A 26,090-nucleotide genomic window follows, 5' to 3' on the forward strand; every position below is an offset into this window, starting at 1 on the left:
ATGATCAAAAAAATGAATTTTAGCAGAAAAAGCTCTAAATAGATAGGCTGATAATCCTTTACAAGCAAGCTCTAAATCATTATCAGTCCAGCCAATAAGAGCCACAGGCTTAGCTGTCTGTTAATCAAACAAAATGCAAGCCACGTGTAACTTAATCACAGTCATTACCTTAATCACTCCCGTCATTACGCGCTTTCTAACTACGTTCCAAAACCGAATTAAAACTTAAGAGTTCCCTTTCCTTCCCGATTCTTCTCATAACCGATTCCAATCAGAGCTTGTAGATCAAACCGGGCATGACGACGAGTCCCGATAACCAGAAACCGGTCGAACCTTCCGACATCGAGGCGCCAGCGGCACCGGCGACTGAAACGTCGACGTTTTCCGCGATCACTCAGAGATGGAAAAGAGAGGACATGATAAAGAAAGCATCCCCGATCAGTAGAGGGATAGCTCTTATCTTCTCCCTCCTCGCCTTCTTAATCATGGTCTGTAACAAACACGGACCCGGTAGAAACTTCGACGAGTACGAAGAGTACAGGTGGCGTTCTCTGATTGATTACTTTGAATCACTAAAAAAAATTGGGGTTTTGAAATTTCATCTATTAAAAAAAACAATTCGAGAATTGCTTTTCCAGATATGTAGTGGCGATCGCGATCACCGCAACGTTGTACACTGCGTGGCAAACGTTCGTACATCTCTCCAAAAGAGACTTCTTTGATCGCCGGACTTCCATTTTCGTCGATTTCTCCGGCGACCAGGTAACAGAGAGACGACACTGATGAGTGATGACCACGACACCTAATTGTTAAAGTTATCATCTTTTTTTAATGCAAATTGTTGTGATTTTTGCAGATAGTAGCGTATCTTCTGATATCAGCTGCTTCCTCTGCGATTCCGTTGACCAATAGGTTCAGAGAAGGTCAAGATAACATTTTTACCGACTCTGCTGCTTCGGCTATCACGATGGCTGTACTCGCCTTTGTTTCTTTAGCTCTCTCTGCTCTCTTCTCCGGTTACAAACTCTCCACTACTCATTCTTTTGTCTGAATGAATCTCCTACTTTAAGCCTCTCCTCTGCTTCTCCGTGTTGATGTATGTGATATTTGTAAATGTCATTCTTTTATGTGTGTGCATATAGCTGCTCTTTCACTCTCTGTATGTTCTTCATTGATACTTTTGGAAGCTGTATCCGGAGCAATGTAAATTATTGGGTTATTTGATATAGTAGATGCTATCTATCACACATACAATCATACTCAATTCAGTTCGATGGAGTCCGGTATAGAATTAACCTATTATCATGCAATCGACTGATCATCCAGATTATAGATTTCATGTCTGTAACTCAGGAACTGAAAACATGTGAAAAATTTGATTGGTTTTATTTCATTTTTGTAGTTGTATGGTACAAGAAGACTTAAAGATATTATAACATTACAGGCGTGTGAAAGCTCTCGCATGAGCCATGTAAAAAAAAAAACAAATGAAATAATTTTCTCTATGGACTACATAGACTATATAGTCTTATGTAGCTGGAGGATCACTAGTAAGTAGTTAAACCCGTTTCTCTATATCAACAGATTCCCTTTATCTTCACGACAAGAACGAATCAAAAAACGAGGATGACTCATCGTTTGGTTCTTCTTTTGCTCTAGAGAATCCACCAACAAACTCGTTTTGTTGCGTTAGAATGTTGTTGTTGTTGTTGTTGTGATTGTTCATAGCGTAACCAAAAGGCCCTGCATTAGTGTTGTTGTTTTGCAGCATCTGAAGCGTATATGGTGCTAGAGAAGAAGTAGTGTAGTTGGAGTGACCAGCTATAGCAGCTGGTCTAATTGGGGCTGAAGAAGGGTCTTGTACCGGTCTGTTTGTGGCGTATCCGCTACCACGAGCTGCAGGTACATCGTGGTTATGTTTCCCTTCGTAGGTTGTGATTACCGCTCTCAGATCTTGTGATGCTCTCTCAACATGTTTTCTCACTGGACAACCGATGGTTGTGCACTTGTAGTAGCTTCTGTTAAGATTCATCAAGTGATAAGAACGTTAGATACTTGAACCTTTTGATTGTGATATTGACAAGCAAATGTGTTTGGTTTATGTTATTACCTTGGGTTTGGGTTTCCTTTGACGACTTTTTGGCCGTATTTTCTCCATCTGTAACCATCGTCAAGAATGTCGATATCACTTGTTGTCTGAACAACAATTCTTGGCTCTCTCACTGTCTTGCTTCCATTACCATTCCCACCGTTTGTTTCATTTTCTCCTTTCCTGAAAACACACAAAAAAAACAACAACACATGTTAGAAACTTTCTGATTCAAGATTAAACTAATTGAGCGGATGATGATGATCATTTACCATCTCTTTGCTTCAGGTTCACTCCCACATTCTTCTTCTCTGCTGACAACCGATGAGCCTTGCTCAAACTCGTCGTCTCCAACAGAACCAGAGGTAGTATTATCATCTTGTTGGATTGCAAGGGAATCAGAGTGATTGAAACTATTATTGGAAGAACCATGATGATCAAGGCTGGCGTTGAACGCAGCTGAATGAAAAGTGGATGAAGAAGAAGAAGATGATGATCTTCTAGTGGACTGAGGCTTAGGATGGTTATGGCTTCCCTTATAGACGATCTCTGTGATCTGACCTTCCAAAGATCTCTCAACTTTCTTCTTCGTTGGACAGCTTGGGAAAGTACACTTGTAGTAACTCCTAGGATTCTCGCTCCCTTTCACCTGTTTTTGACCGTACTTTCTCCAATTGTAACCGTCCTCTCCTTTCCTTTGCTCCCTTCCATTGTAAGATACAGCTTGATGAGTGTTGCTGTTGTTTAGAGTTTGGCTCCATTGATCTGACTGGTTCTTCCTCTCTTGTTCCTGAAACACACAAAAAAACATGTAAGTAAATTTGAAGGAAAAAAAGGGATTTGAAGATTGAGATGTTTGAGGAAGTAACATACCTGTGGTTGAAAGATAGAACTGTTTGCTGCTGTTGTTGCTGTCGGAGCAGAAACTGCTGATGGTTGTGTCTGAAATGAGAAATCGAAGTAGCTAATGTTGTTGTTGTTCTTCTCTTCCTTAGTTATATTTTTCTGATTGCTTTCGTTTGTAATAAGAGCTCCTGTGGTTGGGGAAGCAAGAACCTACAAAAACCAACCATGAATATAATCAAGAATGGCTCTGAAACACATAACTTTCTTTCTAAACGAAAACCGTTGACTCATTGACTTTTTATCACATCCGATCAAAACTCATTTTCTTGGATACGAGATATGTTAAAGTAATGATCTTTTCAAGTAAAGAGCTAAACCCAAATGATCAATAGTTTCAGTTTCATCTTCTAAGGACACTTTGAAAAGAAAAAAAAGAAAAACAGAGAGGGGCCTACGTTAGCAGAGGAGGAGACAAAAGCAGGGGAATCGAGGAAAACAGAGGGACTGAAACAAGTGGAAGGAGAGATTGAGACTGAAGAAGGAGCAAAAGATCTGAACTTTGGGATTTCAAGATCTTCCAGAGCTGTTGTTGATGATCTTCTTCCCGATTGTTGGGACCAATTAGCAGAACCACTCATGTTTTGTCTGGTTCTGTTATTGTCTATAGGAAGGAGGGAAGAAGCAGCCATACATGAAATTTTGAAGCTTTCTTTATTTTAAGAAAGACCAACTTCGGATATATATAGTAAGTGTTTCTTATGAGAGCTTGGACAAGGGGGTGAAGAAGATAGGATGGGCTCTTGAAATGTGTATGTATACGTTCGTTTTATGTCTGTATATATAAAACATATTGAACGTTCTGATTGGTTAGTTTTTGTTTTTTGATGTCACAAATAAAATAAAATGTCTCGCAAATGAAATAAGATGTAGTTTCTGAGAAGGTGATCAAAAGTTTGACCGTTGAAAACATTAGAGAGTGGAGAAGAAGGGGGAGGGGGAGACTGGTCAGACCTGGTGGCCTTGACTTTGAACGAGGCGGCTCTCATCATCTTTATTCTTTAGGATGCATTTCTGACTGCCACGTGTGATTTATTGGTGTTCAATTAATTTGGATAGAAATATGATATCAAAACATTTTGGTGAATCTTGTCTTTCTTGTTTGCTATGGTGTTAGTTTTTTTGTCTTATTTGTTGGTTTCAAGATGTTCGTTCTGTGAATTCGCCGGCTCGCCGGCTTTAATCTCTGAAAAGGTTGTCGGCTTTGTGTTGTGACGTTCTGTTTCTATCTAGTGTTTTTCATAAACAATTAAAAATTAATTTGGTGAATCTTGGACTGCTTTAGGCTTCGAATGGTAAAAGCGGTTCAAGCAGTGCAGATCAAGCGGATCAAGCGGATCAAGCAGGAGAAGTGCAGATCAAGCAGATCAAGCAGGAAAAGTGCAGATCAAACATATCAAACAGAAGAATTACAGAACATGTAGGAGAAATACAGGTCAATCAGAACAAACAATTATTATAGTTTTATATGATAAAAATCCAAATAAAATAGATAAAATGTTTAAAAAATTATAATAAAATATATCAAAGTATATAATATATAAATATAGTACATAAATAACAAAAAGTATTGCACTAAATCCATAATATCACAATTTTAAAATAAAAATATAATAATATATCTCTTCCATTATTGTTCATATTTCAATTATATTACTATATATTTTCATAATACATATCATAACTATATATATATATATATATATATATTTCTTCATGAGTATACATATTTAAATTATATTACTATATATTTGCGTGATACAAAATACGTATATCTTACATTAGTATACATATTTAAACTATATTACTATAGATATACATAATATATTGAAATATGTATTATATTAAAATAATTATTTTAAAAAGTAAAAATTGTATGACAAAAAATAATAAGTAGAGAATGATAAATTTGTATTGTTAAAATTGTAAATAAAATAAAGTAAAAATATTATATTCATAAAACTAAACAAATATATTTTAAAGTTATGTGTTGTAACAAATTTATTTATTGACCAAACAAAAAAGCAGATCAACACCATCAAATATTGGCGGATGAGATCTGCATGCAGATCTCCTGCTTTTTTCACAAAAAGACAAAAAATATTAAACTGCATGCAGATCTCCCGTTTGAACTGCTTTTACAAACAGAAAATGATGAATGGTGAATGCAGTGCGGGAGAACTGCATGTGGCGGGAGAACTGCACTTGTCCCGCTACTCCATTCGGACACTTAGTAGGTAGTAGTAGCAGAAGAAGTCATCTCTTTCTTTTCCAAGCATGTGAGTAGATTAAGAGTGTGATTAATTAGCAAAACCTTTAAATCGAAGTCGTTATAGTTTTTACTCAGAGTTGGTTTCATCTGATTCCTCAAACAAAAACTCAAACTCCTTCGCCCATCAGATTTTCACCATATAGCATACTCAGTAATGGACTTTAAGCTTATGCTAATGCGATTACAGAGAATTACTACTACCAACCATAAATGTCGGTGTAATGTTTTTTGTTGACATGCTTTAAATATGACATGACTCGATACTATTAATTAGCTTGAGATTTTTGCTTAGTATAAAATCAACTACTATATAGACGACTTCCAATTAAATCATTCCTATTAAGTTCAAGTCAGTTCGCTAAAATATTAGGATTGGAACACTCTTATACTCTCTCTCTGTTTCCTTTTATATGATGTGTTTTATCAGATGTTTTTGTTTTAATTTATATGATGTTTTAATAAGATAAAACTATTAAAAATTGATTAAAATACTAAAAAGTAATGTGTAGTTTTTTGTCTTTATTTGTTTAGAATAATAACGATTAGTTGTTTTTAATTATTTTTGTTGCAATCAAATGGTTTTAACAAAGATAATTTTTTCTTAATTTATGTATATTCTGAAACATCATATAAAAAGAAAGGGAGGAGTATATAATGCTTTTAGGCCTTTGATTTAGTCCATTTACTTTCTTACATTATTCATATCTATTCCTCACTATATTCTTGCAGCCTTTATAACACTTCTGTTCCGAACAGAATTCTAATCAATTACTAATCTCGACTCCTTTGTTATTATATACTTGATAAACAGTGAAAAAAAAACTAAATACCTTAAAACCCCTTTTTTCATTGCTACAAAATCAGCAAAAGGCTTTCACAACGAAAAAAGACAGAAATAATAAAGCAAGAGAGCTAACAAAAATGATTTACCAAACACCAAAAATGATTTGCAGCCAAGACAAGATATTGTTTATTGTATGAACTTGTAACATCATCCACAATATGAGACAAAACAGAAGACACAAAAACAAGCTAATTCGATAAACGATTTGTCTTGCTATATGGATAAATATGATGCTACTCAGAATCCGAATCTGAATCACTTGCATTGTAACCTGACAAGACAAATCAAGCAAAAAAAGAAAAAAAAAAACAAAATCAAAGTGTTAAACACAAAAGGAAATAAAGGAGCCTTATGTTCAGACAGACAGTAAGTTAGGCTGTGATATAAACCGAACCTGGTCGTTTATCCTTGACTTTCCACACAGAAGAACGAACTCTTGACGCTTTCGTAATCCAAACTCTCGCCTGCGTAAAAGACACCAAATATTTTCATCAATTAGAGATTGGTTTCTTCACTAAACCCTAAAAGCTAAAGTGAAGAGAGATTATTAAAAAAAAAAGGAGAAACCTTTCGAGCATCTTTGGGAACTCCGTAGCCAGAGTTATACATCTGACCCAATACAACTTGCATAGTGATGTTCCCAGCTTTCGCTTCTTCAAGAGTGTCTTGGAACCACCGCTGCGCACAATCGGATACCACCGCGGAAAGCGGGACGCTGCGGCGACTACTGCCGCTGGTCGTGGCGGTGGCGGCGGCGGAGGAATCTTTGTCGGGAGTCGACATGTTGGAGGATATGGGTCGGATCGGTTTCGATGATTTGGTGAATTTGGATGCTGCGGCGGACGCTCCTCTTAGAACTGTTGAGATAGGAATTGGTTTGACCATTTATATTTAAAATTAAAAAAGAAAAATAAGGAGGAAGGATCTTGATTTTCTTCTCCGTCTCTTATTTGGTTTAGTTAGGGTTTGTGGGGAGTGATTTTTTTGCGCCGAATGATCCGTCAGCATGATGAGGTTTACGCAATCTCAACCACATCCGGTTTACGGTTTGATTTTTTTTTTTGAAAAATGGTTTACGGTTTGATTTCACTTTTCAATTTCATTGGTTTACGTTTTATGGGAGGTCAGATTTGGTTTACGGTTTTAGACAAACTTTATAAATTATAAACTAGAGATTAACCAGCACATCTGCACAGGTATTTATTTTTATTTTTATAAAATAATACTGATTTCATATAAATAATAATTTATATATTTTAAAATTGTATCCTATTAAATAGATTTTTAATGTCACATTTCTAAACATAATAATTTTATAATTTATATTAAATAATTATATTTTGTCTTATAAAAAACATCAATTGTATCATCCATATTTTAAAATTATTTCCATCTGTACAAATGTAATTTTAGTTTCTATAGATCAAAATTTTATGATTATTTATAATAATATTTTAGATATTATTATAAGTATGGTGCTATAATTTATGTTGGACTATTATTTTTATGAAAATATACATAAATAATATATTTATATACAAATTTTATAACTTATTATATATTATATATATTATCCTTTTGTATTACTTTTGTTTTTTATTTATTATTAATAAATCATGGAAAATATGACTATATAATTTAAAATAATATGATTTTATAAATTTAGTAAATGGATATCAAAATCATTTTAAGGGACTTTATGTTTGTTTAATCATGTTTATTAATTATTTTTATCATCTTATTAATTAGTTAATAATAATATAATATTTATATATCTAAATTGATTTTTGTCATATTTTCTGGTTGTTTGCTTAATCAATATAACATTAATTGTTTTTCGTGTATATTAATTAGTTATTTCAAATTTTGGTTTTTAAATTAATGATTTTAAAAATTGATTTTTAAATATGTTTTATAATTTTGTATTTGAAAAAATAATAAATGCTAAAAGATAGGATTATGTAATTTATCAATTGCATTTAATTGTAATTAATTAGTTATTTAAATTTAAGATCTAGTTAGGAAATAAATTATTCAATTAGAAAAATACAAATGATATTTAATGTTAGATTTATTAACTATTTCAGTGACATTTTTTTGTGAATAATTTGTAATTTTAAGGGATATTTCTTATTTGTACTTCTCTTTTAATAAAATAGATTATAATCTAACAAAAGTACAAAACCATTTGCAAGCTTTATTTGGTTCAGTTTGGTGGTTTTGTTCAATTTTATTGATAAGGGAATTCTCATGGATTGTAAAAACTTTGAAATTCCATGATTATTGGTTGATGGATTTTAAAAGTTATAGTAAAATCTACTGTATTAATTTAAGAATCTTTCAAATCTATTAGATTCTTCGTTTTATTAAAAAAACTTTCATCATTAATTTTCTAGTTTTAGCTATATTTAGTGTCAGTGTAAGATGAATTTTATACATTTTTCTTCATATCAAATTACTTTCAAATTTCATATATATGTGTATATATATATATATGAAATATTCAAAATCTATGTGATAAAATATACAGAAAACAAAGTAATATTCATATTATCATATTAACATAATTTTATATGTATCAGTATTTTTTGTTTCACTAACAAACATGTTTTGCAAAAAAAAAAAACAATAATCATGCTATATTGAAAGAATTTTTTTTTTGGAACATTTTAAATTAGCCAGTTACCTAACAAAGGATTGGTAGAAATAAGTAATACAAATCTATGAAAATCTATATCAATAAAAAAAAATTATGATTAAATTCAGTAAAGTTAATGTACATATATTTCATAACTTACATAGCTTCAAAAATCTATCAACTTTTAAATTTCACACTCTACAGAAATTAATCTGCCAATAACCCTTCGTAAAAACAATTTAAGGAATTATTGAAATATTGAAATATGTATTGAGATGATTTGAAACTATTTGATTTAGATGATTTTAAGTCATTTGAGAAAATTGTTACTATTTTATTGACCACTCAGAAATTTCATCAACTTATATGTCTTTAACTATGAAACACCAAAACATTATAAAATAACTAAAATGTTTATTAAATTACCTTAAAATATTTTTAGTAACAGAAAATTTTAGGATATATTTTTAAACTATAAGCTCAATAACAACAGAAAAAGTTAAACTGTGTATCCAACGATCATGATTCAAGAATCACTCCAACTATCTGAATCTTCATCCTCATCGTTTCCAACCATTGTGTGTGCAATGCAGTCAGAAAAAAGTGAAAGGATTGAGAACAAAATTTAAAATTAAAATGAGATAATTAGAGAGATAAACCTAAAATAAAATAAAAAACTAATATGGTAAGTCAACTGGATATGTTAAATAAATCAATTTTGTAATCTACAGAATTTTATACTGGAAATGTAGTTCTAATTGAAAAATAAAACTTATTCTAATCTATCTTATTAAAACAGAAACATTATAACTTCTTCTAGGTGGATTTTTAAATTGGACATCACATTATTATTCTTAGTCTAACCTTTCATTTAAATATTTCCTTAAAAAGTTTAATATCAACTATCTATCATTTAACTCCACTATAAGATCTATGTCTATGCATCTATTAAACAAAATATATGTTCTTTTCGTTAGAGTATACTCACATTATCATATTTATATTATATCATAGTAAAAATATAATAATCCCTCTCCTTTATTATAGTCAAATGAATACAATAAATGTCTCCAATATAAATATAACACGAGTCTAAGTTCTTAAAAATAAAAATATAAATAGATAGAAACAAAAATAAATATTACACATGTTATTAAAAATATAAATATTACACGGGTAGATTGACAAAAAAATACAAATATTACGCTAATCCTTTTTTTTGTCATCAACTTATACAAACTTAAACTGAGTAGGTTGACAAAAAGATACAAATATTACATGAATCCTTTTTTTTTACACGAATCCTTAGCCAGTCATTATACAACTTTGACTTTTTTGGTCTGGTTATTTCCTAAACAATTGATTCAATTAACCAAATAACTTAAGAACACGTTTCCTCCCATCATTAAACTATAATTATCTTAAACACAAAACCCCTTTTAATTAAAAAACAATTATTTGGAATCAAATACTGATGAATCTTAAAATTTTAAATAGCTTGATACAGAACTTTTGAAACTCAATAATAAAGATATCAGAACACATTTTCTTAGATGTTCAAATAATCGAGGTTTGCTTTGAATATACACTAAATAGAATATACTAACGTAGATTCTTACTTAAATAACAGAAACATCAATTTATACTTAAAAAAACGATTATTGGAAAACCTCTTCACCAAGTTGAGTCTACTATGCCTAAAATCTCGGTTACAATCAAATATTCACAATCAAATTGTCATATTTGAAAAATCATGAATATGGAAAATCCTCTTCTCCAAGTTTATTCTACTATACATAAAATCTCGATGTCAAGAGATTTTGTATTTATTATATCTGACTTAATAGGTTAGAAAATATTCATTTTCTCCCACTAAAATGTGTGTACAAGTACTTGTCTTCGTATTCATCATTGGACATTCACAAAACTTTTAGAAAAAAATCCCAAAAAGCACAATGTCAAAACCAAATCGTATTGGTTGATATTATATTAGTGTTTTCACTATACAGTTACAGTATAACATCTTTAAATTAATAATCTATAAATTAATATCTCTATAAATTAGTATAATTTCATAGTTTCAAATTGAGTTTTTGGTTCAATTAGTATCTCCATAAATTAATAATCTCTATAAATTAATAAAAAATTATAGTTTTGGTATAGTCGCAACATTATTAATTTATAGAGGTTTCACTTTATATCTCTAATACACCAATGAAAAATTATTAATAGGAAAAACAGTTTTAACATTGTTCTTAAACAATATGTTTTAGACAAACTCAAAATTATATAAAACCACATTATGTGAAAAGGACAAATTCCAAATTGTATCAACTATTATAGAATATATATTATATATTAAAAATAAAAAAATAAAATCCGCGCGGTCGCGCGGATCATGATCTAGTATAATTTATAATAATTGGCAACTACATAAAGTACATGTTGTTAAATGTCTATACATCAAAGAAAAGTCTCATGTGTCAATAACTACATACATTTTATGTCGGATATAAGATGTGTTAATTAACTAAATGTTGTTATTAACACTATAATTAATAATCAAGAATTTGTTAGGTGGTAATTAAAGTGTTTTATAGGGAATTAGTGCACATTAGAGAAACAATTGGACGTTCTGACACGATACCATCATACCATATATGCGTCTGACGCTACGTGACGCTTCAGCGTAGATATATATATACCAATTCATACATCAAGCCTTGTGGATGTGGTATTTTTTTTCCAACAACTGCAAAAATAATGTAATCATTTGAATATTTGCATGTTGTTTTATATTTTAAGTAACTTTTTAACACGAATTTTGCTACTGTTGGGAAGAAGCCGAGGAGTCAATTGAAAAATAAAAAAAAAGATAAGAGACTCTTGGAGTTCCCTGTCATAGTATATATGTACGTTTAACGTCTTTTTTCTCTTCTTACCTAAAACTTACTTCTTTAGAGTTCACTTCTTTACCTCGTCGCTCCTTTGGAGTTTGGATACATCTTGTAATAACTGAAAAAACTCTGCTCTCGTTTCTATTATTTCCGTAAGATGTGATTTACTAAGCATCTCCTCTCTGTGCTCCAAGTTTAAGCTTGAACTAGAGCCGACGAGTCATTGTTCTTTACTTCCTTTTTTTTTTGGATTTCAGGTTCAGACATGTCTTATATTCCTCCACACAAGCGAGACTTGAAGGATCCCATTAGACCTTCTCCTTTTCCAGATTCTCTAGCAACAAAATTCAAGAAAAATATCGACTTCAAGTGTAGCAGTGCTAAAAGCAAAGTTATTAAATATTCAAGAGATGTCATTTCCAAATGGTTTCTTGTTACTTCAAATGGAATAGAGGATGGGGTTCCTCCATCTACTAAGCTTGTGTCAGTGTCCTCAGATTCTTCTGAATGCAGCAGATATGGAGAAACGTCTTTGGTGCTGAAGAAATCTAATGTCAAAAAAGGTTATACAGTATTTCTATTGTGTATCTACCATGGTCGTTCTTGCCAAAAGAGAGACACTGTATCTTTTTAGTGTAGTACTAATATGTTTGTATATGATAGCTGAGGAGAGTGAAGAAGAAGGGAGAACTCGGTGGATGTTACTAGCTGAGAAGGTTGAAAAGGATCTTGTCTTGGCATATGAGCAAGCCAGGAAGGGAATGGAGGATCATCATCTTTTAGATAATGCTAAATTAAGATTGGTTGCTAGGTTTGGCAAAGTCGTCTTTTGTAGGTAAGCATCTCAATTTCTATTCTTTGATTTTTTTTCCCACAAATATCATTAGTATTACCTCATGTTTCTAACATATACTTAATAAAAATAGGCGTCAAGCTGGTCATGCGACTGAATATTCACAAGAAAACATGAATCTGATATTCTCTACGGATGTCCCAACTTCTTTCATACAAGACATAAAGTCTAAGGCTATTTCAGACCATGAATTCTGTTTAGACTTGGAAAAGGAAGTATACGTTGTGCAGATATCGCATTATACTCGTCCTTATTCAACCATCAGATGTAAATGTACCGTGAAGGAAGATGGAAGCCTCAGTATGTACAAGGCAAGTCTTGAGAGCCTTTTGTGTGTCTGTAATAAGAATCTGAGTGAATTCTCTTCTTTGATAAATATTATTCTGAGGCTCTGAGCAACATATAAACATCTTTTTTATGTCGCAGGCCGAGCTGAATCCACTAAGGCATTTGGTTATTGATGTGTCATGCATTGATAAGAATCTTGACATGAGGCTTATGCTCGCCGGCAAAAGGAAAGCGATGACTCTCACTGTGAGTTAGTTTAATATTTACATTTATCTAGAGAATTGTCATGCCTTTCATGGACTCAGCTTGGTTACCTTTCTATGTTAATTAGGAGAAGGAGAAAAATAACATTCAAGGGTTACTGGACTCAGCGACTGTAGATTCGAATGTCATAGGGGGATTAAGGTGGCCGCTCGGTAAACCTTCATCCGTAAATGGATATACAATATTTGAAGTTTGTCATGTTAGAGCGACTACATACAAAAACCGGACCCTCAGGCTAAGGGTCAGAGAGGCTGATAGATTTAATCAGAGGTTTGGAACAAGGGAAGTCGAAAGGGGGGTGACTCTGGTACTTCAAGACATCAACACTAAGCTACAGGTAAACTGCTCTGCTTTGAAACCTTTATTAAATTTGAGGCAATACATTGATTATTAAACCTTATGGTGTGCAGGAGAAGAACATTGAGAGAGGCTGTGTTTTAGGAATGCTTAGAGATGCCCTTGGAACTATATGGGACTTCTTGCATTGCGATCAGTGCCGGCCCTTGGTAGAAGCAAAGGAAGCAGCTGCTTCCAGCCTTTTATTTTACAAATTATTTTCGGCCACAAATTTCATCAAGTTTTCACTAGCCTAGTGGTAATGAATGTTCCTGACTACATCAACAACCCCAGTTCGAATCTCTTTGTTGTAATTTCAAGTTTTTTTTTCTATTTAAATTTTTTTCCCTTCTAAAAAGTGGCCAATTTTATTTTCTTTGCTTCTGGTCTTTAAATCCCTAGGACCGGCTCTGATTGCGATGCTTCTCTTGCGTGATAAAGAAGAAACCATATGATGTTGTTGTTGCTATCTCGGATTCTCTTTTCTTTTTTAATGTGTTTTGGTGCAGTAACGTTTCAGAGATGTTTTATGGGGCTGTTAAGGATTGAACTTCTGCGTTGTTCCAAAAATTACATAATTTCTATTTTGTATCCATGTCAATCTGCCTACGTTGGTTTGGGTCTGAAACCTGTAGAGCTCGCATGTATTAAACCATATGCGGACTAAACCATTCCATTACTTGGTTTTGTTACGGGTCACGTCATGTTTGTGAACTTGGCATGACATAAGGATTTTAATCCTAAACTAAGCAAGACAAATACAATGTAAAAAGATTCCGAATCATTAGAAAAAATATAGTTCGAAATATGAAAAATATATACATTTGTAATATTTTTCCTGTCTTGTACTGTTGTACACATGTTTGATCAATGATCACGTCCCATAATCTTGTAACCCTTCTTTTTTTGTTTGTCTTCTAACACTTCTTTACTTGCAAAAGCCTAAAGCAAAAGGATCTTAACTCCAATAATCAAAAAAGTAAAAAAAAAAGATAGACATGACATGAGTGACATATGTACTAAGATGGACCACGAAACCAAACACCATTTGCATTAAACTTAATTATGAAGAAACCGATGAGTCAATCGAAGAATAATAAAAGGGAGTGAAGAGTCTCTTAATAGAAGACACTATTCTCCTTTAAGATCTTTCTGTAGGAACCTTGGAACTTCAGAAGACGTTGAGTCAACAAAAGGTAAACTCCTTACTTGATATCTTCTATCTGATCCGATGAATAGCTGTTCTTGAAAATCTGTTTCTCCTTTTCTGAGTTTCAGGTTCAGTCATGTCTTATATTCCTCCACATAAGAGACACTCAAATGATCCGAACAGACCTTCCCCTGTTCCAGATTCTCTTGAAAACTTAAAGAACAGCAGTGCTAAAGGCAAAGTTATTACATATTCAAAAGATGCCATTTCCAAATGGTTTCTTATTGGTACAAATGGAATAGAGGATGAGGTTCCTCCATCTATTAAGCTTGTCCCAGTGTCCTCAGATTCTCCTGAATGTAGAAGATATGGAGATAAGTATCTGGTATTGATGAACACTAATGCCTCAAAAGGTAACTATTTTGTAACTACCATGATCCTTCTTGCCTAAAGAATATAAACTGTCTCTTGTTTTAGTATTTTAATATGTTTGTATTAAAAAAATATGATAGTTGAGGAAAGTGAAGAAGAAGAGAGAACTCGGTGGATGTTAATAGCAGAGAAGGTTGAGAAGGATCTTGCCTTTGCATATGAGCACGCTAAAAAGGGAAGCCATCATCTTCCAGAAAATGTTAAACTGAGATTGGTTGCTAGGTTTGGTAAACTTCTCTTTCGTAGGTAAACATTTTTAAGTTAAAGTCTTAGATTTTTGCTCTTTTCACAAGTATCATTATTCATTAGCCCTTGTTTTCTAACATATATACTATACACGAAACAAGGAGTCAAGCTGAGCACTGGGAAAAAAAAACGAATAGGATATTCTCTACTGATGTCCCAACTTCTTTCATACAAAACATAAAGTCTAAGGCTATTCCAAGCCATGGTTTCTGTTTAGACATGGAGAAGGAAGTATACGTTTTGCAGATATCCCATCACACTCGTCCCCGTTCAACCATCAGATGTAAATGTACCGTGAAGGAAGATGGAAGTCTCAGTATGTACAAGGCAAGTCTTGAGAGCCCTCTTTGTGTGTGTTGTGATGAGAATCTTAAAACGTATAAATATCACCATTGACCTTCTTTTGTGCAGGCTGAGCTGAATCCTCTAAGGCATTTTGTTGTCGATGTGTCCTGCATTGATAAGAGTCTAGACATGAGGTTTATGCTCGCCAGCAAAAGGAAGATGATGACTCTTACGGTGAGTTCTTTCAGATATATCTACAATTTATCTAGAAAATAGTTATGCTAGCTTTTCTTGGATTTAGATTTGGATTATGATAAGCAGGAGAAAGAGACAAGTAGCATTCAAGGAATGCTTGATCTAGCGACTATAGATTCGAATGTGGAAGGGGGATTAAGGTGGCCGCTTGGTAAACCTTCATCTGAAAATGGATACAGAGTATTAGAGGTTTGTCATGCTAGAGCGACTACATACAAAAACAAAACTCTCAGGTTAAGGGTCAGAGAGACTAATGGATTTAGTGAGAGGTTTGGAACATGGGAAGATGAGAGAGGTGTGACTTTGATTCTTCAAGACATCAACACTAAGTTACAGGTAAATTGTTTTTCTTTTGCGTCTTTGAAACCCTTTTATTGAAAATGAGGTTTACAGTGATTATTACCCTTATGGTGCGCAGGAGCAGAACACTGAGAGGGGCTGTGTTTTAGAAATGCTTAGAGATGCTCTTGGAACTATGTGGGACTTCTTGCATTCTGATGTCTCTCTCACGGGATAAAGAATCATATGATGTTGCTGGTGTATTTCGGATGCTGTTTAACTTTTTTTTTTTTGTGTGTGTGTTTGCAATAATGTTTCAGTGTTATTTTTGTGGATTGTTAAGGATTGAACTTTTATGTTGTCCAAAAAGAACATAACTTCTGTTTTGTCATGTCAATCTGCCTACGTTGGTTTGGCTCTGAAACCTGTAAAACATAGTGAGTATTGATTTAATGCACAATTAAAAGACTAGTTATATATTTACGAGACTGTAATTAGCAAAAAGGAATATTTGCCTCTTTTCACAACACCCTGATTTTGTGAACACTAGGGGCGGAGACTCCGCGCAAGCGCGGGGTTATGGGCGTTGTTGCTTTAGCTATCTTTGAAGGATAAATCTTGTTTGTGAATTTGTTTTTATTTTGGTTGTTCAATTTTTGATATTTTTTATATGGTGGGGGTTAGTACGGTTTCTGGGGTGTTACTGTGCTGTTGTCGTGGATGTTCTGTGCAAGCATGAGCAGTTAAAATGGTTGGTGTTCTTTGTGGTGGCATATATATAATCGATGCATGTGTATTCCACTTTTTCCCCTAACATAAAGAATATATTGTTCATAAATTTTGAATTTAACAATTTAAACGACAAATAAATTATTATTTTACTGAAATTATACTATTTCTTAAGTAGATAACAGTGTGCGAAATGTTGGTTATTACGTATGGCCTTATTCGGTTACATAATTTCATATGCAGTGATTGAGATGTAAGAGGTGTCATTAGTCACGAAAATAATACTTTGTTGTGCTTTTGCCATACAGTGGATCAATTCAGATTTTTTTTGTTTGCAAAGATAGACGGTCGTTGCAAAATACAGTGTCCAGGAATTTTATTCTTTGTTTTGTTTCCGGAGAGAGTAGGAATTGACTTCTAATTTGCTGTTCGTGTGTGGACTTTCTTCTTGGTCTTTTTATTGTTTGGGCTGTAAAAATAGTACAGTGTAATGGCCCATCCCCCAATGGTACGAAACTCATAATTCAAAGTTGTTACTGCATTTGACATCTTCCGTAGATGTGTATTTCCATCTGATTCTTCCTGCAGTACCTGTAAGAAAGGGTATTATGAGGCCTGTCTTCAAATTTTGGTACAACTTGCATATGATACAACAAATCCGCGTACTTCATTGGTTGCCCCCAATTTGTTCAACTTCCTGCTGCAACCGGTGTAAGAAATGAAGGACCACTTGCAACGCACGGACGATCAGAGCTTATAAATGTAATTCCGTCTTCTAAATTGCTTGGTTCTGTCGGCTGAGACTGAGATCTTTCAAGAAGCGAATCAGTTAGTAGATCCGGCTCATTTCTGATGCTAGACAGCCTCCGAGAATTAGCCGCCTTGGACTGCAACGAATATGGCATAGTTCTTCCAATAACGACACGTTCGGCTCTGGATTCAACTGCTTGCTCACTGATTAGGACCGTTCTGAGTGGCACCTCCACTCATAGACTCAGTACGCTGAGAGTGCCATAAAAGTTTTGAGAGGGCTTAAAGATTTTTAAAAACTGTGGAACAGGTCAAAATATAACAAAGCATGCATGAGAAAGAGAGATTTACCGAGAGGTCTACACAATTTGGATTATATGAGCAACCAAGAAGCTTTCCCTCGTGAACGTTCATATCCGATAAATTTGACCATCCGACATCTACTCCATCATGACATGATTCAACATGTAAAAGCAACTGCATGAGTCTCTACGGAGACAATGGAGAGAACATTAGCTGGGAATAGTTTAATTTGTAAATAGTTTTCACATGATAGGATAATAGAGTTATGGAAACATGGTAGTTTGACTTTGAGAGATACGTCTGAAGGTCTGCAATTAAGACCTGATATTTCTGCTGAATTACTCCCATTGTCTCAACACGTGGGAAAGCCTCTATTTCTTCAACTCTCAAGCTGCACATAAATATTACTTTAGGAAGTGTGTCATAAATTTATAAATATTCTGTATATGACTATAAACATCAGTAGAGGGAAGGTAATCAGAATCCTGCTTAGACAAAGAATTAAAGAACATAAGTAATTAGGTTTCAGTGTTGACGATACAGTGATGAATATAAGAGTTGGTGTGAGGGTTATCATGTTGTTACCTTCTCATCTAGAAGCAGGAGAGTGATATCCTCACACCGTTCTTCTTGATGTTACGTGAATCCTCGAATCGGAGAAGACAGACAATAATATTCAAAGAAAACGGATCAAGGCGAAGATAATCAAAAGTGACGTAGGACCTGGGGAATAAATAAGGACAGACATCTTAGAAGAGATGGATAGGCTACTTGAATGAGAGAAGCAATTACCTTAAAATCTCATAATTAAAATCTACCATGACCATCAACTTGTAGCAATTACCACTATGATCAATTTGCAAGTAATTAAAATCTAAAGCCGTATCTGAAGCTCAATTAAACTTATGAAAGCAATCTACCATGACCATCAACTTACCTAAGGAGTCTGGTCGGAACGACCTCCTTGCTGCGGCCGCCTTCAAGTCGGAGAAGTGAATCTGTTAATTTGACATTAGGAGAAAGCTTGTGTGACAGTTTGAGAGATATCCAAATGGTTAAAGTAGAGGAACATGAGAGGACAATCGGACGTTTTATATATACTTACAGCGAATGAATTGGGAAGTCGCATGTCGGATAGTTGAGTAGCTGGCGGATGATTGAGCAACAGTAGCATCAGAGAGGATGATATTTCCGAAGAAGGGATCTATGTTTTCGGTGAAGAAATACTCATAGAGCATGTTTGTTGAAGCTCGATTCCAATCTCAGCCATCTCTGATTTATAGGGTTAGAGGTGTTCTTCGGTTTTCATACCCATCACCCTTTGATTGTAAAGCAAGGGAGACAGAGAGTTCGTGGGACTTATCGATTTTAACGTGAACTGAAAATTATTCCAGTGTTCAAGAGAAAAATAGTTCAACGGAGAATCTATAATATAATGAGCGAGTTTCTCTCATGTCTATGTGACACGTGTACAGTATTGTGGGTCCCACATAGAATCAAGAGCGTGGCCCATAGAATCAAGCCCACTCGACAGATGGGAAAAAAAAATTAAATGTGGGACCCACAATACTGTACACGTGTCACATAGACGGGAGAGAAACTCGCTCATTATATTATAGATTTTAGTCAATCAACAAAGGAACTAAATGCATTGTTAAGGATCAATCAACCCTGATTGATCCATCCAAAAATAATCAAACACCAAAAATATTTAAAATATTTTATGATGTTGAAACTTGGAATGATGAAGAGTTAAGGATCAACATAAATGCATTGTTAAGGATCAATCATCCCTGACAAGAAGACCCTTGCAAGAAGAAAAAATAGGAATCACCCTCGTTTTTACTGAAAACGAAAAATCTATTTTTCTTTTGTTTTTTATTTCTTCGAAAACGGAAAAAACCCTTTGTGTGGAAGAAAAACAAAAGTATACGGTTATACCAGTAACATTGGACGTGTCTGAAGAGCGAATAACAGGCTATTACCAGTAAAGCCCGCCTCCATCATCACCTGAAGACCTGTTCTTCTTCTCTCTTGGGTGATCCATCACTGTCTCATGAACGTCCACCATAATCGGACACGTGAAGTCTCTTTTGGATCATGTGGCTTTCTCAATAACACACAAACTTCAACAAAAACGTTGAGTCACATAAGCCATGCAAGTATCGAAAGACAAAGCTTTTTCTAAATATCGGGAAAACATGCACGGTTTGATGTATCACTGTATCAGTGTGTCCTTTTAACCTTTTCAGAAGATTTGAGCGAGCAACTGCGTAACTCGCGAGACTAGTACGACGACGACGTGCATAATGGGTACAGATGATTTAATTAAGGCCTAGGCCCAGCCTTTAAAAGGTGTGGCCCACATAAGTTTTTAGAACTTCTCTACGCTTTTAAGTGGTATTTCTCACTATTTCTACATTTTGCGATTGTACAAGAATGGCGGAAAGAATGGCCTCTTCGTCTTCTTCTCCTAGTTCGACGATGAAGGAAGGAGAATACGTAAACTGGTTAGAGCTTCCACCTGAACTGACCTCATCGATTCTTATCCGGCTCGGCGCGATTGAGATAGTGGATAACGCTCAGGAAGTGTGCAGATCGTGGTATTGATGAGAAACATCCCACATCGGAAATATAAGAAATAATCTACTACTATATAAAGGGTTAGGGCCAATCCACTAATTGCCAATTGGTTTTAAGTTGGAAGCCCATAATTAACCCAAATCTTATATGGTATCAGAGCGATAAGATCCTTTGACATAATTTACTACAACTACTACTACACCGATGTTGGGCCCTCTGTGGATGTTATTCCCACATTGTCCACGCACTACAACTACTATACACTGATGTTGCGCCCTCTGTGGATGTTATTCCCACATTGTTTACGCTTCAGACCTAGATGTCTGAGCGTGAGGGAGGGTATTGATGAGAAACATCCCACATCGGAAATATAAGAATTATTCTACTACTATATAAAGAGTTAGGACCAATCCACTAATTACCAATTGGTTTTAAGTTGGAAGCCCATAAATAACCCGAATCTAACACGTGGCGTCGCCTCTGTAAAGACCCTTCGATGTGGCGCAGAATTGTCATACATAACACCGGAGAATTCGGAGACCCGTACTACGAGAGATTGTGCCGGCACACTGTTGATCGTAGCCAGGGAGGCTTGGTTGAGATCGAGTTCTCCTACTTCGGTTCTGATTCCCTCCTCAGTTACATTGCCGACAGGTCCCAGTCTCTCTCTCTTCCTGTGACTCTAAACCTCATGTTGCTTTTATTCAAATGTTGAAGAGGATTATTGTTTATGCTGACGTGTACATCAATTTTTTAAAAGTTTAGACCGATTTTTTTTTTTAAAATATCTATTTAGAAAATATATTGTTTTACTTTTATTCAATTAGGATAATTTTAAATCGTTGTTTAGAGAAATGGGTTTACTTTGATTTTAGTCATGTTTTGCTAAATCTATGTTTAGAATTAGAACAGAGTTAGCTTCAGGTATATAGTTGATTTTTTGAATCGTTGTTTAGAGAAAACATCCACTTGATTTGTTATGTTTCTTAGGCCTTAATATGTTAGCGTTATGTTATTGAGATGCTAGGACGAAATGTTTTGTAATCATGTTTCCTTCTTCTCAACTATTTGTAGTTCAAGTAAACTGAGAAGCCTTAAAGTTGCAATGGGCTATAAAATAACAAGCGAGGGACTTATGCACGCAGTTTCGAAGCTTCCGCTGCTCGAAGAACTCGAGGTTTCATACTGCCCTTTATCAGGAGAGGCTGAGGCTCTGAAAGTTATAGGCCAGTCTTGTCCGAATCTGAAGACCTTGAAGAAAAACTGCGTGGGTTACAGGCGTCCCCGAGATGAGAGCGATGATGTTGCTCTAGCAATCGCTGAAACGATGCCCGGACTTTGCTACCTCCAGCTTTTCGGGGATAGTTTAACAGAAGCTGGCTTAAACGCCATCCTCAGCGCTTGTCCTAACCTGGAACATCTTGATCTGCGTCAGTGTTTCAACGTTAACTTCGTTGGCGATCTGGAGAAGCGGTGTTTTGAGAGGATCAAAGTTGTGAGACCCCCTAATGACTCGGTTCGTGATTACCCGTTCGATGCAACGGTTAATGATGACGTGTGTTCATCCGATGATGACTACTCTGATGTTGATATAATGTCGGAAGATGAGTTTTATTATGACCTCTCAGAAGATGCTAGTGACTCTTCTGACTTTGACCCCTACGAAGATTATGATGATCTGCTTTATTAGTTTCGCAAACCTTTTCAAACTCCTTCACGACCTCTTTTATGCATTTTGGACTGTGTGTGTCCTAGGGTAATGTGTGTGACCTCTAGTAATATTTGTCTATTTGCCTTATGTCTTATCTTTTTTTTTTGTCACGAAAGCCATATGTCTATCTAGAATATCCAAACTCTAAAAATGTGTCAGATTATGTGATAGTTTCATCTTCCTTTTGACTTAAAATGTTGAATATGTTCTGCTTTTTTTTTTGAAACACTTTTTTTTTGAAACACTAATATGTTCTGTTTATATGCAGTAATAATTCTCCTAAAATGTACTTAAGCTTGTTCAGTTTCGTGAGTGACATATGTACTATGAGTTGTACAAAATAAAAAAAAAAAAGAAAAGAAAAAGTGACATATGTACTATGATGGCCTCCTATCGAAACCAAACACAATTTGGTATTAAAGTTTTGAAGAAACCGAAGAGTCAATTGAAAGATAAAAAGAAGGGAGCGAAGAGTCTCTTAGACTTCACTGTTTTCCTTTAAAGATCTTTCTGCCGGAACTTGGAACTCCAAAAGACAGTTGAGTCAACAAAAGGTTTCTCCTCTCCTTATGTGATCTTCTCTCTGAGCCGATGAATAGTTGTTCTTGATAATCGTCTTTTTCTTCCCTAGGAATTTCAGGTTCAGACATGTCTTATATTCCACCACACAAGCGTCACTCGAAGGATCCGGACAGGCCTTACCCTGTTCCTGATTCTCTAGCTACAAAATTTAAGAAGAACCTCCACTTCAACGGTAGTTACAGTGACAAACGCGACCGAGTCCTATACTCAGGAGATTCCATCACAAAATGGTTTCTGATTGGCTCCAATGGAATTGAAGATGAGATTCCTCCATCTGCTAAACTTGTTCCCTTGTCCTCTGATTCTGTCCTATGCAAAAAAGGAAAAAAGCCTTCAATACTGATGAACATCAGTGACCATAATGGTAAGTGACTGTGTTTGTTAGTTTCTTGAAGTATTCGGCTATCTATTTTACAACAAAAATAACAAATACTAGTGACTATTTGCCAAAAGAAGCAGTTTTTAATGGGGCGTTTTATATGAATATTGCAGAGAGAGAAGAAGAAGAAGAAGAGAGAACTAGGTGGCTGTTAATAGCAGAAAAAGTCCAGGAGGATCTTGTTTTGGCATATGAGCGAGCTAAGACTGCAATGGATGGAGGTAATCAACATGTATTGAGATTGGTTGCTAGCTTTGGTAAAAACTTCTTCTATGGGTAAGTGTTCTGAATCTTACACTGTCTTTGCTAACAGAAGTTCACTTTTTATCTACCTCTAATACATAAAACATTGAACCAGGCAAACACCCTCGAATAAGATCTTCTCTACTGATGTCCCAACTTCTTACTTACACCACATCAAGTCTCAGCTTGTGCCAAGACATGGATTCTGCATAGACTTGGAAAAGGAAAGATACACCGTGAAGGTACTTGTTTTGTTTTCTTAGAAACCTATCCTGTGGAGAATGTCATATGAAGTATGTTTTGTTGTGTCATGGCTTTTATTCTCAGGTATCACACTATACTCGTCCCAATGAAACCATTAGCTGTAAGTGTACTGTTAAGGAAGATGGGCGGCTCAGTTTGTACAAGGCAAGTCTCTAGTTATTTGTGTATATAAACTAATAACTTCATTTCGGCTCAGCTTGTGTCTTGTTTTTGGCACAGATCGAACTTAAACTTGTAAGACATTTGGTTGTCGATGTATCTTGCATTGATAAGAATCTTGACATGAGGCTAATGCTAGCTGCCAAAAGGAAAATCACTTCTCTCACTGTAAGTTAATATTTTACATAAGGATTAAATTTTTTTTCGGTTGGACTTATCTTTTGTGATGTTTCTATGATGAGCAGGAGAAAGAGATAAGTGACATCAAAGGGCTGCTTGATTCAGCTAGAGTTGATCCAAATGTGAAAGGTGGTTTAAGGTGGCCGTTTGGTAAATCTTCATCTGGGAATGGATACAGTGTCTTTGAATCTTGTCATGTTAAAGCTACAGTCTACAAGAACAAAACTCTAAGGCTTAGGGTCAGAGAGACTGATAGATTCAATGAGAGCATTGGAACTGGGGAAGTCAAGAGGGAGGTGATGCTGATGCTCAAAGACATGAACACTAAGTTACAGGTACATTATTGTTGCTCTCTTGTGTCTTTGAAACTCTACTGGAAGGTGAAGCTTATTGTGTTTGTTATCATTTTGGTCCGCAGGAGCAGAACATTGACAGGGGTTGTGTTTTGGAAATGCTCAGAGATGTTCTTGGAACCTTGTGTGACTTCTTGCGTTGTGAAGCCTATCATCTTACATGATAAAGAACGATATGATGTTGATGGTGCTGTTGAATTTCTCACTATCTTTTCGATTCTGTTGAGCTTTTGGTACTATATATGTGTTTTTCAAAGTTTCTGTGTGGGTTGTGAAAGATTAAAATGTTGCGTGTTGTCCAAAAACGAATAGAACTTGTGCTATTGCATTTCTCTTTTGCATTCAGCTGCTTTTTTTTTTCTTACTTATACAACTCAAAAAACAGGCGGCAAGTTGGCCTTCTGGTTGAACGTTCGATACAATTCTGTAGAAGCTGTTCTCTCCAAATGTCCCGACTTCTATTTGCAAGTTGCAACATATAATGACAGGTTGTACCAAAAACTACCAAGCCATAGATTCTCTATTGACTGTGACTTGGAAAAGGAGACACACTAATGCAACCGAATAGGTTCAAGATATTTTTATCTGAAAAGTTCAACGAATGAGTCTCTAGTTTTCTACCCAACTTTGACCAGAATACCCAAATGTCCCTTATTAGATTTTACGTCCACCCTTCGAAAATTTAGACTTGTTTAGTAATACAAAAAATCTAAAATAGACCATACTTATCCAAATAATAAAACTAATTTTAATTGGTTTTGTCTAAGTTAGAAAATAATTGGTAGGTGTAACAATTTTTATTTACCAAAAACATTTTTAAAGAAAAATATAGTATATGCAAAACTGATTATATGACAATTAACACAGAAGATATATTAGGGCGTTTTACCAAAAAAAAAAAGTATATTAGAGGGGAGAGGCTGGTAAAAAAGAATATATATATTAAGGGGAGGGGAAGAGAAGCAATCTCAAATTTTTATAGTGTCGTGTTCAGAAAGAAATCTTGAACCTAAAAATTCTGATAATGGAAGAGGAAAAAAGTAAACTTGTGCTTCCAGAGGAAGCGATTGTGAAAATCTTCGTGGCTAGATTATCATTGAGGTCTTACCAATTCTATAGGCTCTAGGATCATGCGTTACAACAATCCAGTTAGAAAAGCATCGGTCTTGAACACCGCTGATGGATTGGTACTGCTTTATACAGAAATCCTAGAAGGAGCTCCTATGTATCATGTCGGAAACCCTTTGCTTCAACAGTGGGCTCGGCTTTCATCTTGATTGTTTTCAAAGAAAAAAATAATCTTGACTTTTGTCATTTTCTATATTTGTGTGTTTATGAATGTTCTTTCAGTTTTTTATTCTTTATAATGATTAACAAGTTTTGAATCTGAATGTATGTACATTTTCTAAGGACTACAAAGTATACAGTACTTTGACATTTGGAAAACAAATCCCTCCTGGTTAGAATCAAATCTATGATCCATTTTTTTTCTTTTCAGTTCGTGTTCTTGTATGACACCATATTATAAGAGATTTTTATCCACCTTCTTTAAATTATAAGAGATTGATTAGTTAAAATAGCTTTAGGTGATATGTTATAATATTATCTGTTTAAGGACCTAGCAAACTTTTTTTAACTTTAGGCTTGGCTCATGTTCTTCATAATAATACCATCAAAGATTCATTTTTTACATTTATCTGCCCTACAAAAACTTGACACCTTAGAATTGTGTATATATATATATGTATATAATGTACTTCACGTTATTTCAGAAGAGGTTTATGAGGATGTGGCGATTTTAGAGGAGAAAAAGCAAAGAAGTG

The 26,090-nt window shown here is 34.6% G+C and overlaps 7 protein-coding genes and 1 long non-coding RNA gene across 17 annotated transcripts; 5 read left to right on the plus strand and 3 right to left on the minus strand.

Annotated features, from left to right (window-relative positions):
• Positions 1-177: 177 nt before the first annotated feature.
• Positions 178-1,226, plus strand: LOC108847310 (CASP-like protein 4B1). Its single transcript, XM_018620517.2, has 3 exons — positions 178-541; positions 639-762; positions 857-1,226. The coding sequence occupies exons 1-3, from the start codon at positions 297-299 to the stop codon at positions 1,049-1,051; spliced, it is 564 nt and encodes a 187-aa protein (XP_018476019.2). The 5' UTR covers positions 178-296; the 3' UTR covers positions 1,052-1,226.
• A 139-nt stretch (positions 1,227-1,365) lies between these two features.
• On the minus strand, positions 1,366-3,748 carry LOC108847311 (probable WRKY transcription factor 33). Its single transcript, XM_018620518.2, has 5 exons — positions 3,391-3,748; positions 2,963-3,145; positions 2,362-2,879; positions 2,111-2,272; positions 1,366-2,018 (listed from the first exon to the last, which is right to left on the minus strand). The coding sequence occupies exons 1-5, from the start codon at positions 3,622-3,624 to the stop codon at positions 1,598-1,600; spliced, it is 1,518 nt and encodes a 505-aa protein (XP_018476020.2). The 5' UTR covers positions 3,625-3,748; the 3' UTR covers positions 1,366-1,597.
• Positions 3,749-6,210: 2,462 nt separating this feature from the next.
• LOC108847312 (uncharacterized) lies at positions 6,211-7,104 on the minus strand. The gene is made up of 3 exons (XM_018620519.2): positions 6,676-7,104; positions 6,503-6,572; positions 6,211-6,379 (listed from the first exon to the last, which is right to left on the minus strand). The coding sequence occupies exons 1-3, from the start codon at positions 6,991-6,993 to the stop codon at positions 6,342-6,344; spliced, it is 426 nt and encodes a 141-aa protein (XP_018476021.1). The 5' UTR covers positions 6,994-7,104; the 3' UTR covers positions 6,211-6,341.
• A 4,804-nt stretch (positions 7,105-11,908) lies between these two features.
• On the plus strand, positions 11,909-13,933 carry LOC108845316 (uncharacterized). The gene is made up of 7 exons (XM_018618545.2): positions 11,909-12,206; positions 12,283-12,478; positions 12,570-12,807; positions 12,923-13,030; positions 13,116-13,385; positions 13,459-13,541; positions 13,894-13,933. Exons 1-7 carry the CDS (start codon positions 11,909-11,911, stop codon positions 13,931-13,933), a joined length of 1,233 nt encoding a protein of 410 aa, XP_018474047.2.
• A 490-nt stretch (positions 13,934-14,423) lies between these two features.
• LOC130510157 (uncharacterized) lies at positions 14,424-16,510 on the plus strand. The gene is made up of 7 exons (XM_057006515.1): positions 14,424-14,580; positions 14,663-14,947; positions 15,047-15,212; positions 15,314-15,539; positions 15,624-15,731; positions 15,819-16,088; positions 16,171-16,510. Exons 2-7 carry the CDS (start codon positions 14,671-14,673, stop codon positions 16,267-16,269), a joined length of 1,146 nt encoding a protein of 381 aa, XP_056862495.1. The 5' UTR covers positions 14,424-14,580; positions 14,663-14,670; the 3' UTR covers positions 16,270-16,510.
• Positions 16,511-17,006: 496 nt separating this feature from the next.
• Positions 17,007-19,229, minus strand: LOC108847314 (uncharacterized). Of its 5 annotated transcripts, none has more exons than XR_001948945.2 (6): positions 18,919-19,229; positions 18,751-18,811; positions 18,399-18,536; positions 18,135-18,204; positions 17,862-17,950; positions 17,007-17,762 (listed from the first exon to the last, which is right to left on the minus strand). It is a non-coding gene; the product is annotated as an uncharacterized LOC108847314 (long non-coding RNA). The 5 variants fall into 5 exon arrangements; XR_001948942.2 differs by having other exon boundaries at positions 17,862-17,987; XR_001948943.2 differs by having other exon boundaries at positions 17,862-17,999.
• Positions 19,230-20,264: 1,035 nt separating this feature from the next.
• On the plus strand, positions 20,265-22,109 carry LOC130509570 (F-box protein SKIP19-like). 4 transcript variants are annotated; one of them, XM_057005720.1, is made up of 3 exons: positions 20,265-20,419; positions 20,871-21,056; positions 21,477-22,109. In XM_057005720.1, exons 1-3 carry the CDS (start codon positions 20,265-20,267, stop codon positions 22,084-22,086), a joined length of 951 nt encoding a protein of 316 aa, XP_056861700.1. In that variant the 3' UTR covers positions 22,087-22,109. The 4 variants fall into 4 exon arrangements, with proteins under 4 accessions (XP_056861700.1, XP_056861697.1, XP_056861699.1 ...); XM_057005717.1 differs by having other exon boundaries at positions 20,871-21,050; positions 21,471-22,109; XM_057005719.1 differs by having other exon boundaries at positions 20,265-20,412; positions 20,864-21,056.
• Positions 22,110-22,504: 395 nt separating this feature from the next.
• On the plus strand, positions 22,505-24,608 carry LOC130494384 (uncharacterized). 3 transcript variants are annotated; one of them, XM_057006094.1, is made up of 8 exons: positions 22,505-22,661; positions 22,739-23,053; positions 23,182-23,344; positions 23,427-23,553; positions 23,639-23,719; positions 23,795-23,902; positions 23,980-24,249; positions 24,333-24,608. In XM_057006094.1, exons 2-8 carry the CDS (start codon positions 22,756-22,758, stop codon positions 24,429-24,431), a joined length of 1,146 nt encoding a protein of 381 aa, XP_056862074.1. In that variant the 5' UTR covers positions 22,505-22,661; positions 22,739-22,755; the 3' UTR covers positions 24,432-24,608. The 3 variants fall into 3 exon arrangements, with proteins under 3 accessions (XP_056862074.1, XP_018473046.1, XP_018473047.1); XM_018617544.2 differs by having other exon boundaries at positions 22,512-22,645; XM_018617545.2 differs by having other exon boundaries at positions 22,517-22,661; positions 22,748-23,053.
• The last annotated feature ends 1,482 nt before the right edge of the window (positions 24,609-26,090 follow it).

The sequence above is a fragment of the Raphanus sativus genome, chromosome 3 (assembly GCF_000801105.2).
Source record: "Raphanus sativus cultivar WK10039 chromosome 3, ASM80110v3, whole genome shotgun sequence".
Lineage (NCBI taxonomy): Eukaryota > Viridiplantae > Streptophyta > Magnoliopsida > Brassicales > Brassicaceae > Raphanus > Raphanus sativus.